General features: G+C 38.0%; 1 protein-coding gene across 2 annotated transcripts in view; it reads right to left on the bottom strand.

Moving 5' to 3' along the window:
* Positions 1–625: 625 nt before the first annotated feature.
* PPP1R12B (protein phosphatase 1 regulatory subunit 12B) overlaps positions 626–14,859 on the bottom strand; it is a 36,674-nt gene continuing 22,440 nt past the window's right edge. Inside the window, exons 4-7 of one of the 2 annotated variants that reach the window (XM_053704746.1) lie at positions 8,745–8,849; positions 8,073–8,123; positions 7,746–7,796; positions 626–1,982 (exon numbers count right to left, since the gene is read on the bottom strand). In XM_053704746.1, the coding sequence (XP_053560721.1) occupies positions 1,896–1,982; positions 7,746–7,796; positions 8,073–8,123; positions 8,745–8,849 (294 nt within the window). In that variant the 3' untranslated portion in view covers positions 626–1,895. Of the gene's footprint in view, positions 1,983–6,878; positions 7,063–7,745; positions 7,797–8,072; positions 8,124–8,744; positions 8,850–14,859 lie in introns of those variants that run through there. The other variant, XM_053704745.1, reaches the window with a different exon arrangement.

Consider the following 14,859-nt stretch of genomic DNA (forward strand, 5'->3'; position numbering starts at 1 on the left):
GTTCAAATCCCATTGGTTGCAGCAGCCCAGTAATCTTTTGAAAGTCCTTGGACAAAATTTTGCTGATTAAAGACCTCTATTATGTCCAAAGTTGCTTGAATCCCCTTGTTTCCGGCGAGCCTTCAGGCTTGCCGGAAACAGAAGTTATGAAGCAGCGGTCTGAGGCCCCGGACAGAAATCAACCCGATCGAATACGATCGAGTTGATTGACACCCACTGCTAGCGGCTGATTGGCCGCAAATCTGCAGGGGGCGGCATTGCAACAGCAGTTAACAAGAACTGCTGGTGCAATGATAAATGCCGACAGCGTATGCTGTCGGCATTTATCGATGCGCAGTGGACATGATACACTACATCGTATCATGTCCGCTCGCACATTGATAAATATTCTCAAATGTCTTCTTTACCTGCTTTGGATAGGACCAGCAACATGAAAGTATGAGGATTGTATTAAAGATTTAATTGATAATGACCTCACACTGAAAAAAATTCAATTTTATGGACTTTGGGTTCACATTTATTTCTTGGGGATTATTTTTGAATTATTTGTTCAGTGGATGTGCTTGTTATTTTGCTATTATTGTGAGTTGTGGATATGATTACACTTTAAAAGAGAAACGTTCAGTTCAGAAAGCCTCTTACAAGAGTAGTTTTTTTTTTTTTTATTGTTTCAATTTAAATGCATTCAAAAGTGGTAGCAGCATTATATAAATATATTTTACACACAGAATACAACTGGGTTTAAATAAAATCAAGAAGATTATATAACTTTGAATTGCTAGTTGTGTTGTGGTACCACAAAGTAAATAAAATAGGAACATACAAACGTTTGGACATTTTTTTTAGTGCGTATTATATCATTGTCTGTTCATGCCTCTAAATGCCAACATTTCTTTTAAAGTGCTCTCACCTAAGTATACTATTATTTTTATTTTATGTTTTATACTGCTCTCAAATCCAGACTATTTTTTTTATTTTTGTTTCAAAAGTGCATTCAATGTTTGTGGCAAAATTCAATAATTTCAAACATATGTAAGTGTGTGCACGCTGCATTTCATGCAACAAAAATATGCAGCTCTACAGTTTAAAAGTAAAATAATGAAAACACATTCTTTCTCACATATAAATAATATTTTAACAAAAAATTTTTTTTTTTTGCTGATAGCTATTCTAAAAAATAAAATCTTTGCTCCATTATGGATTCAGAGACAGTTACGGTGTGACTAAATTGATGATTTCATAACCCACTGTACAAAGCTATATGTTGAAATACCGTGGGCCTCTTTCTAAACACAGCTGTAAATCACCCAGCACAAAAATGTGCAAATTACTGCTTATACTTTTCACTGCCAATATGTATTAATGGTTCTTGAGGCTGTATGTGTATGTGTACAGTATGTATGTATATATATATATATATACAGTATATATGTGTGTGTGTATGTTAGTGGGTAAGTGTATACCAGTAAAAAACTGAATATAAAATAATTTTTATATACAATATTTTGGACTAAATTACAATTAGTTTAGCTTGCCTCTGTTCTTGCATATCAGAAAATATGCAGTGTGTGTATATATATATATATATATATACAATATGTATGTATGTGTGTGTGTATATATATATATGTGTATATATGCGTATATATATATATATATATATATATATATACACACAGTATATATATCCCAGCCCAAAGACAGTAAACAGTTGAAACAGTGTGTATACATGAGGTGTTCTGCTTTCATTTAACTAACAATTCCCTCTTAATTTGAAGCAGATAAATCCCATTGCAGTTCCATGCCACTTGCTGACTGCAGAATAAGAAGGGAGCTGATACACAGTGAGTATGCACAGTTTGTGGCTTTTGCACATCATTAGCCACTCACAGGGCTCACTTGGAGAGTTTGCTGATCACTCTAATCAAAGCACAATTTTCATCCTTTAGACGTTGGTTATTAGACTTCAGGTCAGTAAGAACCTGAGAGAGAAGAGAAGGTCAGTAACATTTAGTACAGTGCAATCAAAAACACTGGAAGCTACAATCAATGGCTCATAGACTCTATCACTCCCAGCTAAGCCACTAACAATTTGAGATTGATAAATAATTAAGAATGGAGTGACAGGAAAATGTTTCATGTCTCTATCTACAAATGAAGCAAGACAATACTGTGACAGATTTATGCAATATATTGTACAATTTACAATTGTATTCTTCTAATGCCTGGATAAGATTAGCTTAATTTAAAAAGGTATAAAGCTCCAAACTGAAATGGAAATTAACGCATTTCAGTTTTGGATATAAGTATGTTTGCAGAACACATGTATTACAACCCCAATTCCGGAAAAGTTGGGAGAGTACGGAAAATGCAAAAAAACAAACAAAAAGAGTCATTTGAAAATTCAATTCACCCTGTACTATATTGAAAACACATTATTAACACATTATTTGATGTTTTACTTTGTGAATTTTATGTATTTTTGAAAATATACACTCATTTCAAATCTGATGACTGCAACACACTCCACAAAAGTTGGGACAGAGGCAATTTAGGACTAATAGCGATGTGACAAGTTGAAATAAGAAGGTGATGTGAAACAAGTGAGGCAATCGTGTAATCATAGTATATATAAGGAGCCTCCAAAAAAGGCCTAGTCCAAGAGCAAGAATGGGTTGAGGCTCGCCAATCTGCCAACAGATGCGTCAGCGAATAATCCAACACTTTGAGAACAACATTCCCTAAAGACAAATCAGTAGGATTTTGGGCATTTCATCTTCTACAGTGCACAATATAATTAAAAGATTCAAGGTTAAATCACGGTCCGTAAAGGGTGAGGACGAAAACCACTCCTGAATACATGTGATTCCTGATACCTCAGATGTCGCTGTTTCGAAAACTGTCATGAATCTGTAATGGATATCCTGACATGGGCTCGGGAATACTTTGGTAAACCTTTGTCAGTCAACACCATTCGCAGCTGCATATACAGATGCAAGTTAAGGCTTTACTATGCAAAGCTTACAGATTCATGACGGTTTTTGAAACAGTGACACACATCAACACTGTCCAGAAGCGCCGCTGACTTCCCTGGGCTCTGTCTCATCTGAGATGAAAAAACAGCCGTCGTGTTCACTGGGCCTAAGAGGAGAAAGACCATACAAGCTGTTATTAGCGTCAGGTCCAAAAGCCAGCGTCTGTCATGGTATGGAGCTTTGTCAGTGCCCATGGCATGGGTAACTTGCACATCTGTGAGGGCAACATTAATGCAGAAAGATATGTATAAATTTTAGAGCAACATATGGTGCCATCCAGACATCCTCTTTTCCAGGGACATCCCTGCATTTTCCAGCAGGACAACACCAAACCACATTCTTGTCAGGATTTCACCCTGATCTAGTTTATTTGTTTCTTTTTAACTCAGCTGTCATTTTGATTCACCTGTCTCTCTCTTGCCTGTAGCTGAGTGTGTAATACTGCTCACTTCACCCAGGCTCCCTCTTATGGCCAAACTGGAGAACATCATCAGTGAGAGACAGGTGGCAGTCCCAATATTATGATGTTATCACTTACCATGAGCAGGCTTCAGTTCAGTCTGCCTTGGCCCTTGCGTTGCCTTCTCTGTGAGTTTCTGTGTTCTTGATTCTGTGTATGACCTGGCTTGTTTGACGTCCCTATGACTATGCTGATCTTTGTGTTCCTGACCCCAGCTAGTCTGACTACTTGCTTTAGCTCTTGATCCGGCTCGTCTACCAACACTGGCTATGACTCCTGGCTTGTCATTTCGCTTTTGTTATTAATTTAGCAATTCAAATCTCTGTCTGATTCCTGGTTTCCTGACAATTCTGCCCGGATTACACGCTCATGGTTGCGTAAGCAGAGAATGCGGGTGCTAGCATGGCCTGCCTGCAGTCCTGACCTGTCTCTGATTGAGAATGTGTGGCGCATTATGAAGCGCAAAATAGCTGAAGATATGCATAGTGGATAAATGGGGGAAAATTTTGATTGCTAAACTTAACCAACTGGTGTTTTCAGTGCCCAAACGCCAAAGTGTTATTAAAAGAAAAGGTGATACACAGAGTAAACAGTCGACTGTCACAACTTTTTTAGTGTGTTGCAGTCATCAGATTTGAAATGAGTATATATTCTCGAAAATACATTAAATTCACAAAGTAAAACATCAAATAATGTGTTAAAAATGTGTTTTCAATATAGTACAGGGTGAATTGAATTTTCAAATGACTCTTTTTGTTTGTTTTTTGCATTTTTCATACTGTCACAACTTTTTCGTAATTGGGGTTGTAGCAAAAAATGCTTCCTTTAAAAGATATTATTGTTTCACGTGCTCAATACAATTGAGTTATTTCTGACACAATACCTGCTCTCTGAGTAAGTTTGGTATTTTGAATGCAGGTATGTTTGCTCCATGCACCGTTAAATTATCACTGAAATGTTAACTTTTACCATAAGCATTTTTGGTAATGCTTATTGCAAAAATGTTTTTATTCAAAAGTGAAATACATTCATGTGCATTTCAATTCTGCCTTTTCTGTCCCGTTTAGCTTCAACTTAAATTGATGGTAAAGTTTTCAATTCGTATAATCCGATCCGGAATGGAAACAATATTTTAGATGGGCCCCTTCACCCAATCCGACGTATATATACGTTGTGGGGTACTCTGCCCATCATACCGCAAGACTTATATATATGTATGATCTTAAGGAAGCTCCAGCAGTCACGGCTGTTAAGTTACAGCAGAGAGCTGGAGTTCCTGAAGCTCCAGGCATCTGCCACATATGGAACCGGAGCAGGTTCAGTGCTCTGGTTCCATATGAGGGCAGATACCTGATCATTACAGACGGTGACACTGTGTGTGTCACTATCTGTAACGAACATTGCTGGTGCCGGCGGGAGGTGTGGGCGGGAGGCAGGTGGCGGGTGGGCGGCTCACCAGCGGAGGGGGGAGTGGGAATGCCCTACGCTACAGAAAAAAATAAAGGGACACGGAGGGATGGGCCAGATACACAACAGAAAAGGAGTTGGGGGGGGTCCTAAACAATGATCACAGGAGGGGGCACTGCACTACAGAAAATAATTTTAAAAATAAAATTAAAAAAATATTTAAAAAAAAACAAAAAACGTATAGGTACTGGCAGACTGCTGCCAGTACCTAAGATGGTGGCAATAGTTGGGGGGGGGTTAGAGAGCTGTTTGGGGGGGGGGGGTCAGGGAGGTTGGAGGGTTAGGGGGGTTCCTACCCTGCAGAAAAATAAAAAATGTAATTAAGGAAGAAAAAAAATAAATTATATTGGAAGACTGTCTGTCAGTACTTGATAGGTGTGACCAGTGGGGGTGGGTGGGTGGGGGAGAGAGCTGTTTGGTAGGGATCAGGGGATGTGAAGTGTCAGGTGGGCGGGTAATCTCTACACTAAAGCTAAAATTAACCTTACAAACTACCTGATTAACCCCGTCACTGCCGGGAATAATAGAAGTGTAGTGTGCAGCTGCAATTAGAGGCCATCTAATTACAAAAAAACAATGGCAAATCATATATGTCTGCTATTTCTGAACAAAGGGGATCCCAGAGAAGCTTTTACACCCATTTGTGCCATGATTGCACAAGCAATATGTAAATAATTTCAGTGAGAAACACAAAGTTTGTGAACAAATTTACGATTTTTTTTATTTGATCACATTTGGCGGTAAAATGGGGTATGAAATATACCAAAAGACTTAGATCAATACCTTGGGATGTCTAGTTAAAAAATAAATATAGTTTTGAGAGGTAAATAAAAAAAATAAAGGCTATATTTCTGTTTAAATGAAGTGATAGCAAATATGCTAAAAATTCTCCAGTATTTTTGCCAAGTTTTTCTCTGAAAGTCCCGGTATTGAAGGGGTTAATTAGGGTTCTTCAAACTTTTTTCAACAAGACCCAGGGCCATGATACCAAATGCTTTTGTGACCCTATTTTTATGCTTGTTCTGAAAATTTCTGAATATACAACAAGATAGCTGCAATTTTTGGCAAAATTTACTAAATGTGTGCATACTTTATTCCTGATTGTAGTCACACTTGAAAGTGTTGTAAAAGGTAGTAACACACATACACTCTCATGAAACTCACACACACTCTCATATAACACACACACACACGCACACTCTCATTTAACACACACTCTCATTTAACACACAAACCAGACACACTTTCCTACAGCATGCACATAAGTTTCGACCCAGTAAACATGGTGTTGAGATCCAATAATGGGTCCCAACCCATGGTTTGAAGAACTCTGGGTTAATACATACATTCTAACGAGGATACGCTATAACTTGCTTTTTAATATAGCAAACAAATTCTAATCCCCCGTCCTCCGGCTGCCCACTTCAGAAGTATTTTTTTTTTATAGTTTGAACTGTTCTACAATCAGAACAATAGCTATACTATAGCTAGAGCAGCGATTGGAGAACAGTTGAAACCTTTAGCTCACAAAAAAAATACTTTTAAAGTGGGGGGCCGGAGTGCACGGTATTAGTTTCATAGCTTTATTAAAAATAAATAGGATATCGTCATTAGATTGGATGCATTAAAGTCCATCTAAAATATTGTTTCCATTTCGGATCTCATTATACGAATTAGAAACTTTACCATCAATTTAAGGGACATGATTAGTTTTTAAATACTACATATGTCTGGAATCAGTTCTAACAAGATGTATTCTTTGTTACGACTTGAGATTTCTTGCTTTTCACAAAATGTTTTTAGTGTATATATATATATATATATATATATATATATATATATCATTAATGAGTTCTTTGTATTACTATAATATATTACTGCAAGAGGCACAATGCCATATAGAAAGTATGACCTTTGGCAACCTGCCTGATAGTGTGGGAAAGGGGCAGTTGTGCCAGAGGTCAGGCCGGCAGCTCACAACTCCTCTGTCTCCCCTGTATGGCTTCGATGGGTGGAGGCCTGTGACAGGGCACTGTTCTGTGCCCGCAGGTGTGCATTCATCTGGCGCAAGCTTTGAATCTGTTTTAATTGGGGTAGGTTCTACAAGGGATGGACAGTGGAGAAGGGAAGCAGGAAGAGGAGGTCATGGGAAAAACCATAAAAGGCAAAGTCAACAGGGAAAAAAGATATGGAGGTGAAGAAAAGAGGGATAAGATACACAGGTAGTGATACAGAAGAGTGTGTTAGTTTTGTTTTAGTAGTCAGCAACACATGCAGGTCTGCCCTTCTGAAACTATTTTAAAACTGGGATTTTAGTCGTAAGTATTTGATGCTAATTACAGGATTAAATTTAGATTATTTTATGAAACCAAAGATTGAAATTCATACATATTTGGGGGGGGGGGGGGGGATTTTTTTCTCCTTGGAATGACATCATGTGACATTAGAGCTTTATGTGGATCCTTACACATCTATTTTTTTGTTTCATAAAAATGAGAACCCTGCATATTTCCAGTAATTGTTAAAAGCGATAGAATATATGAGAAGTACATGCAAAAAAATGAGGTATAGGCAGCATTCTGCGTACAAGACTCTCCGTACAGAAATCCAGCACAGAGTGGATATTGTACTGATCCATATGTATTTTAGTGTAGAATACTGGTTCTGCATTATCCTTGACCTCTTACACTGACACTTGATATTTGTTGTTATCATCAGTCCAGGACTATGGGCGCTCAGCTAAAATATGAACCCTAGTCCTGAGGAATAATCTGCAATCTTACCTTGAGCTCATCTTCCATCTCAGACATTCTGCGCTCCAAGTTTCGTTTTTCCTGAATGATAAAGAGGCGACATTTAGACCCATATTATAATCAGCAGTGCTATTGGGAAGTTATTTATACAAAAAGAACAACTACATTTGCATGAGCAGGAGATATATGTAATATCACATATATAGCATACAGCCAGATATAACAAACTAATATGACATGAAACAGGACTGAAATAATGTTTGTACATTATTATAATACTCATTTAGAACAATGAACCCATATTCATGTATGTATTTTTATCTGATAAAGGCATAGCCATCGCTGACGATTACGTACCCTTTTCTCTGACTCCAGCAATCCAGTTTGACTTGATGAGTGGTCCTGTCGCTTTAAAAGTAAAAGTGTCAGTAAATTAGATACAAAAGGGACAAGATAAAGAAGATGAGAACAGTGCAATAAACAAAATAACCAGGGAGTATGAAACAATGTGCAATGAAATGTGGGCAATTTATTTAATAGATCTAATAATCATTTGCATTATACTTGTATGGTTATTGGAATGAATCTCTATTGTTCGTTAGCTGTCTGATTGCTTTGTTGATGACCAAATTGATGGGCTATTTGCAAAGTAATTCAGTGAACTAACAAAACAATTAACCAAAATATTGGACAAACAAGGAGAATTAATACAATTAAAATTAATTAATAACTGGTCTAACAACTGAATTAAACAATGGTCAATTTACATATTAAATAAAAATTATCTTTTTAATTGCTGATTATAAAATGGATTTATCAGTCAGACTATTGTTAATAACACCAATAATGTGTTAATCAATTTACTATTAAGATTATTAAACAGGTTAATGATTCATTTGGTAGGTCAAGTGATTAAACTTTTGAGCAAACTACTGATCAGATTATTGATAGCTATTAATAAATTAACTATACAGACCATGGGCTTGAATTCTTTTCTGATTGTGAGTTATTGTATTTTGTGTAAAGTACCTTCACAACTCTCTCTAGCTTTGATTTAATATCTGACAGCTCCAGCTGAGCTTCTCGTAAATTTGTCTTGAGCTTCTCGTTTTCACTGAACGCACTCTCATAAAGCTGAAACAATACACCAACACACAAATCACTGACCATGCAGCAAGCATAGAGATATAAGATGTTTAATAATGTATATTGAAATTATAATGCAAATCTATTTTTTTGTTTCAAACGTTGCCGTTCTGAGCTGCTCAGGCTGCCCACGGCAGAAATCTATTTTGCTAAGTGGTGACATTTCCACCTCTTAGCAAATAGTGTGTGGGAAATCCGTCTCCCAAGGGCGCCAAGTCGGATTTACCGCACGGCTATTGGCTAAGAGGTGAAAACATCACCTCTCAGGCAAAATAGATTTCTGCCGTGGGCTGTCTGAACAGCTCAGAAGGCAATGCTTGAAACAAATAAAGGAGCTTTCTGCATGAAGTATGTTATACTTCATGAATGAAAGTCCCCTTTAATTGTTTCAATGGTCAATCCTAGCGTTTCACAAACGCAATGATTTACTTTCACTTTTAAGGGACCGTCTACTACAAAATTGTTATTGTTTAAAAAGATAAGTAATCCCTTTATTACCCATTTGCCAGTTTTGCACAGCGAACACGGTTATATTAATATACTTTTTACCTCTGTGATTATCTTGTATCTAAGCCTCTTTTGACAGCCCCCTGATAACATGGCTATTTATTTTCTATTTACTTGCATTTTAGCCAATTACTAATAAATAACTCCACGGGCGTGAGCACAATGTTATCAATATGGCTCACATGAACTAGCAGTCTCCTGTTGTGAAAAGCAAATAAAAAAAATGTGATAAGAGGCTGTCTGTAATGGCTTAGAAACAGACAGAAATTTAGAGGTTTAAATGTTATAAAGTTTATTAATATAACAATGTTGGTTATGCAAACCTGGGGAATGGGTAGTAAAATGCATTATCTATCTTTTTTAACAATAACAATTTTGGTGTTGACAGTCCCTTTAAAGGACCGGTAAATACAGTAGATTTGCATAATCAACAAATGCATGATAAAAAGACAATGCAATAAAACTTAGTCTGAACTTCAAATGAGTAGCAGATTTTTTCTAAAAATGTTAGTTGTCTCTATTTCCACTCCTCATGTATCATGTGACAGCCATCAGCCAATCGCAAATGCATTTACGTATATTCTTTGAATTCTTGCACATGTTCAGTAGGAGTTGGTGACTCAAAAATTGTAAATATAAAGACTGTACATTTTGTTAATGGAAGTAAATTGGAAAGTTGTTTAAAATTGCCTGCTCTACTTGAGTCATGAAAGTCTAATTTTGACTTGAGTGTCCCTTTAAAAAACTCTACTTCAAATCTGTGCTTAACATGCCTCAGCAGAGGTGATAAGATACTGCAAAACAAAGTTTTGCTAACAAAGTGACTGTGGCTAGCCTTTATCTACAGAAACAAGTCAAGATTACCTCATCCAAATAAGGTAAGTGGTAGGGGGATTAGCCATTAAAAAAATTCAGCAAACAAGGTGTTAATGTACTCAAAGAGTTTTCATTCTCAGGGCCAGATTATGAGTGGCGCACTAAAAGTTGCTCGCAAGCAATATCAGGAAGTAGCGCGTATATTACAAGTTGAAAGTAAATGTGTCCCATCAGCACAATTAAATGTAACACAAGTCGGGATAGCGCGACCTCAGAGCTCTGGTTAACTGTTACGCTCAAATAAAAAGTTGCACAAAAAGTATTAAAAATACAATTTAAAGGGACACTGAACCCAAATTTTTTCTTTCATGTTTGAGATAGAGCATGCAATTTTAAGCAACTATCTAATTTACTCCTATTATCAATTTTTATTTATTCTCTTGCTATCTTTATTTGAAAAAGAAGGCATCTAAGCTAAGGAACCAGACAATGTTTGGTTCAGAACCCTGGATAGCACTTGTTTATTGGTGGGTGAATTTATCCACCAATTAGCAAGAACAACCCAGGTGGTTCACCAAAAATGGGCCGGCATCTAAACTTAAATTCGTGCTTTTCAAATAAAGATACCAAGAGAATGAAGCAAATTAGATAATAGGAGTAAATTAGAAAGTTGCTTAAAATCGCATGCTCTATCTGAATCACAAAAGAAAAAAATTGGGTTCAGTGTCCCTTTAACCCCTTAACGACCGAGGACGTGCAGGGTACGTCCTCAAAAAAAAGGCAGTTAATGCCTGAGAACGTACCCTGCACGTCCTCGGTTTGGAAAGCAGCTGGAAGCGATCCTGCTCGCTTCCAGCTGCTTTCCGGTTATTGCAGTGATGCCTCGATATGGAGGCATCCTGCAATAACCTTTGGTAGCCATCCGGTGCAGAGAGAGCCACTCTGTGGCCCTCTCTGCACCGGAGATCGGTGGCTACCTGCGTTGGTGGGTGGGAGCCGGACCGGGAGGCGGGTGGCGGCCATCGATGGCCCTGGTTATGTGCAGGGGGGGCGGGATCGTGGGCGGGGACGAGCAGGGGCGCGCACGGACGCGCGCGCGTGCACGGGAGGGCGGGGGCGGGCGCGTGCACGGGGAGGGAGCGGGTGGGAACCGCTACACTACAGAAAATGATTTAATAAAAAATGTATAAATATCGAAATCTTAAAAAAAAAAAAAGATCAGCAAGGTGGTGGGGGATTGTCTGTGTGGGGGGGGGAAGCTACACTACAGAAAAAAGCCCCAAAAAAATAAAAAAAGCACTTTTTTTTGCAAACTGGGTACTGGCAGACAGCTGCCAGTACCCAAGATGGCCCCCAATGAGGCAGAGGGGAGGGTTAGAGAGCGGTTTTGGGGGGGATCAGGGAGGTTGGGGGCTAAGGGGGGGATCCTACACCCTAGCATATGTAAATATGCTAAAAAAAATTTTTATTTTTTTTAAAAAACCCTTTTATTTTAGTACTGGCAGACTTTCTGCCAGTACTTAAGATGGCGGGGACAATTGTGGGGTGGGGGAGGGAAGGGAGCTGTTTGGGAGGGATCAGGGGGTGGGATGTGTCAGGTGGGAGGCTGATCTCTACACTAAAGCTAAAATTAACCCTGCAAGCTCCCTACAAACTCCCTAATTAACCCCTTCACTGCTAGCCATAATACACGTGTGAGGCGCAGCAGGATTTAGCGGCCTTCTAATTACCAGAAAGCAACGCCAAAGTCATATATGTCTGCTATTTCTGAACAAAGGGGATCCCAGACAAGTATTTACAACCATTTGTGCCATAATTGCACAAGCTGTTTGTAAATTATTTCAGTGAGAAACCTAAAATTGTGAAAAATTTAACTTTTTTTTCAATTTGATCGCATTTGGCGGTGAAATGGTGGCATGAAATATACCAAAATGTGCCTAGATCAATACTTGGGGTTGTCTACTATACTACACTAAAGCTAAAATTAACCCTACAAGCTCCCTAAAAGCTCCCTAATTAACCCCTTAACTGCTGGGCATAATACACTTGTGGTGCGCAGTGGCATTTAGCGGCCTTCTAATTACCAAAAAGCAACGCCAAAGCCATATATGTCTGCTATTTCTGAACAAAGGGGATCCCAGAGAAGAATTTACAACCATGTATGCCATAATTGCACAAGTTGTTTGTAAATAATTTCAGTGAGAAACCAAAAGTTTGTGAAAAAATTTGTGAAAAAGTGAACGATTTTTTGTATTTGATCGCATTTGGCGGTGAAATGGTGGTATGAAATATACCAAAATTGTCCTAGATCAATACTTTGGGATGTCTACTAAAAAAAAATATATACATGTCAAGGGATATTCAGGGATTCCTGAAAGATATTAGTGTTCTAATGTAACTAGCGCTAATTTTGGAAAAAAGTGGTTTGGAAATAGCAAAGTGCTACTTGTATTTATGGCCCTATAACTTGCACAAAAAGCAAAGAACATGTAAACATTGGGTATTTCTAAACTCAGGACAAAATTTTGAAACTATTTAGCATGGGTGTTTTTTGGTGGTTGTAGATATGTAACAGATTTTGGGGGTCAAAGTTAGAAAAAGTGTGTTTTTTTCAATTTTTCCTCATATTTTATATTTTTTTTTATAGTAAATTATAAGATATGATGAAAATAATGGTATCTTTAGAAAGTCCATTTAGTGGCGAGAAAAACGGTATATAATATGTGTGGGTACAGTAAATGAGTAAGAAGAAAATTACAGCTAAACACAAACACCGCAAAAATGTAAAAATAGCCTTGGTCCCAAACGGACAGAAAATGGAAAAGTGCTGTGGTCATTAAGGGGTTAAGGAATAGTCTAGTCAAAATTAAACTTTCATGATTCAGATAGGACATACAATTTTAAACAACTTTCCAATTTACTTTTATCATCAAATTTGCTTTGTTCCCTTGGTATTCTTTGTTGAAAGCTAAACCTAGGTAAGCTCATATGCCTCTAAGGGCTTAGAAATTAGTATATTTTTTACAGTTAGACACTGCTTATTAGACACTGCTAATTCATGAATTCATGTGTGTCATACAGATAACATTGTGCTCAGTCCTGTGGAGTTATGGAGTCAGCACTGATTGGCTAAAATGCATGTCTGTCAAAAGACCTAAAATAAGGAGGCAGTCTGCAGAGGCTTAGATACAAGGTAATCACAGAGGTAAAAAGTGTATTAATATAACTGTGCAAAAATTGGGGAATGGGTAATAAGGGTTTATCTATCTTTTTAAACAATAACAATTTTGGTGTAGACTGTTCCTTTAAAAGTACAGTTACACTCATAATAACACTATCTAATAAAAATTATTTTAAAAAAATGCAAAAAACATAATTTATGCTTACCTGATAAATTTATTTATCTTGAAGTGTATTCAGTCCACGGGTCATCCATTACTTATGGGATATATTCCCTTCCCAACAGGAAGTTGCAAGAGGATCACCCAAGCAGAGCTGCTATATAGCTCCTCCCCTCACATGTCATATCCAGTCATTCGACCGAAACAAGACGAGAAAGGAGAAACCATAGGGTGCAGTGGTGACTGGAGTATTAATTAAAATTTAGATCTGCCTTAAAAAAGACAGGGCGGGCCGTGGACTGAATACACTACAAGAGAAATAAATTTATCAGGTAAGCATAAATTATGTTTTCTCTTGTTAAGTGTATTCAGTCCACGGGTCATCCATTACTTATGGGATACCAATACCAAAGCTAAGTACACGGATGATGGGAGGGACAAGGCAGGAACTTAAAAGGAAGGAACCACTGCCTGTAGAACCTTTCTCCCAAAAACAGCCTCCGAAGAAGCAAAAGTGTCAAATTTGTAAAATTTTGAAAAGGTGTGAAGCGAAGACCAAGTCGCAGCCTTGCAAATCTGTTCAACAGAGGCCTCATTCTTAAAGGCCCAGGTGGAAGCCACAGCTCTAGTGGAATGAGCTGTAATTCTTTCAGGGGGCTGCTGTCCAGCAGTCTCATAGGCTAAACGTATTATGCTACGAAGCCAAAAGGAGAGAGAAGTTGCCGAAGCTTTTTGACCTCTCCTCTGTCCAGAGTAAACGACAAACAGGGAAGAAGTTTGACGAAAATCTTTAGTTGCCTGTAAATAGAATTTCAGGGCACGGACTACGTCCAGATTATGCAAAAGTCGTTCCTTCTTTGAAGAAGGATTAGGACATAATGATGGAACAACAATCTCCTGATTGATATTCCTGTTAGAGACTACCTTAGGTAAAAACCCAGGTTTAGTACGCAGAACTACCTTGTCTGAATGGAAAATCAGATAAGGAGAATCACAATGTAAGGCGGATAACTCCGAGACTCTTCGAGCCGAGGAAATAGCCATCAAAAACAGAACTTTCCAAGATAAAAGTTTAATATCAATGGAATGAAGGGGTTCAAACGGAACTCCTTGAAGAACTTTAAGAACCAAGTTTAAGCTCCACGGAGGAGCAACAGTTTTAAACACAGGCTTAATCCTAGCCAAAGCCTGACAAAAAGCCTGGACGTCTGGAACTTCTGCCAGACGCTTGTGCAAAAGAATAGACAGAGCAGAAATCTGTCCCTTTAAAGAACTAGCTGATAAGCCTTTTTCCAAACCCTCTTGGAGAAAGGACAATATCCTAGGAATCCTAA

This window comes from Bombina bombina, chromosome 3 (genome assembly GCF_027579735.1).
Source record: "Bombina bombina isolate aBomBom1 chromosome 3, aBomBom1.pri, whole genome shotgun sequence".
Classification (NCBI taxonomy): Eukaryota; Metazoa; Chordata; class Amphibia; order Anura; family Bombinatoridae; genus Bombina; species Bombina bombina.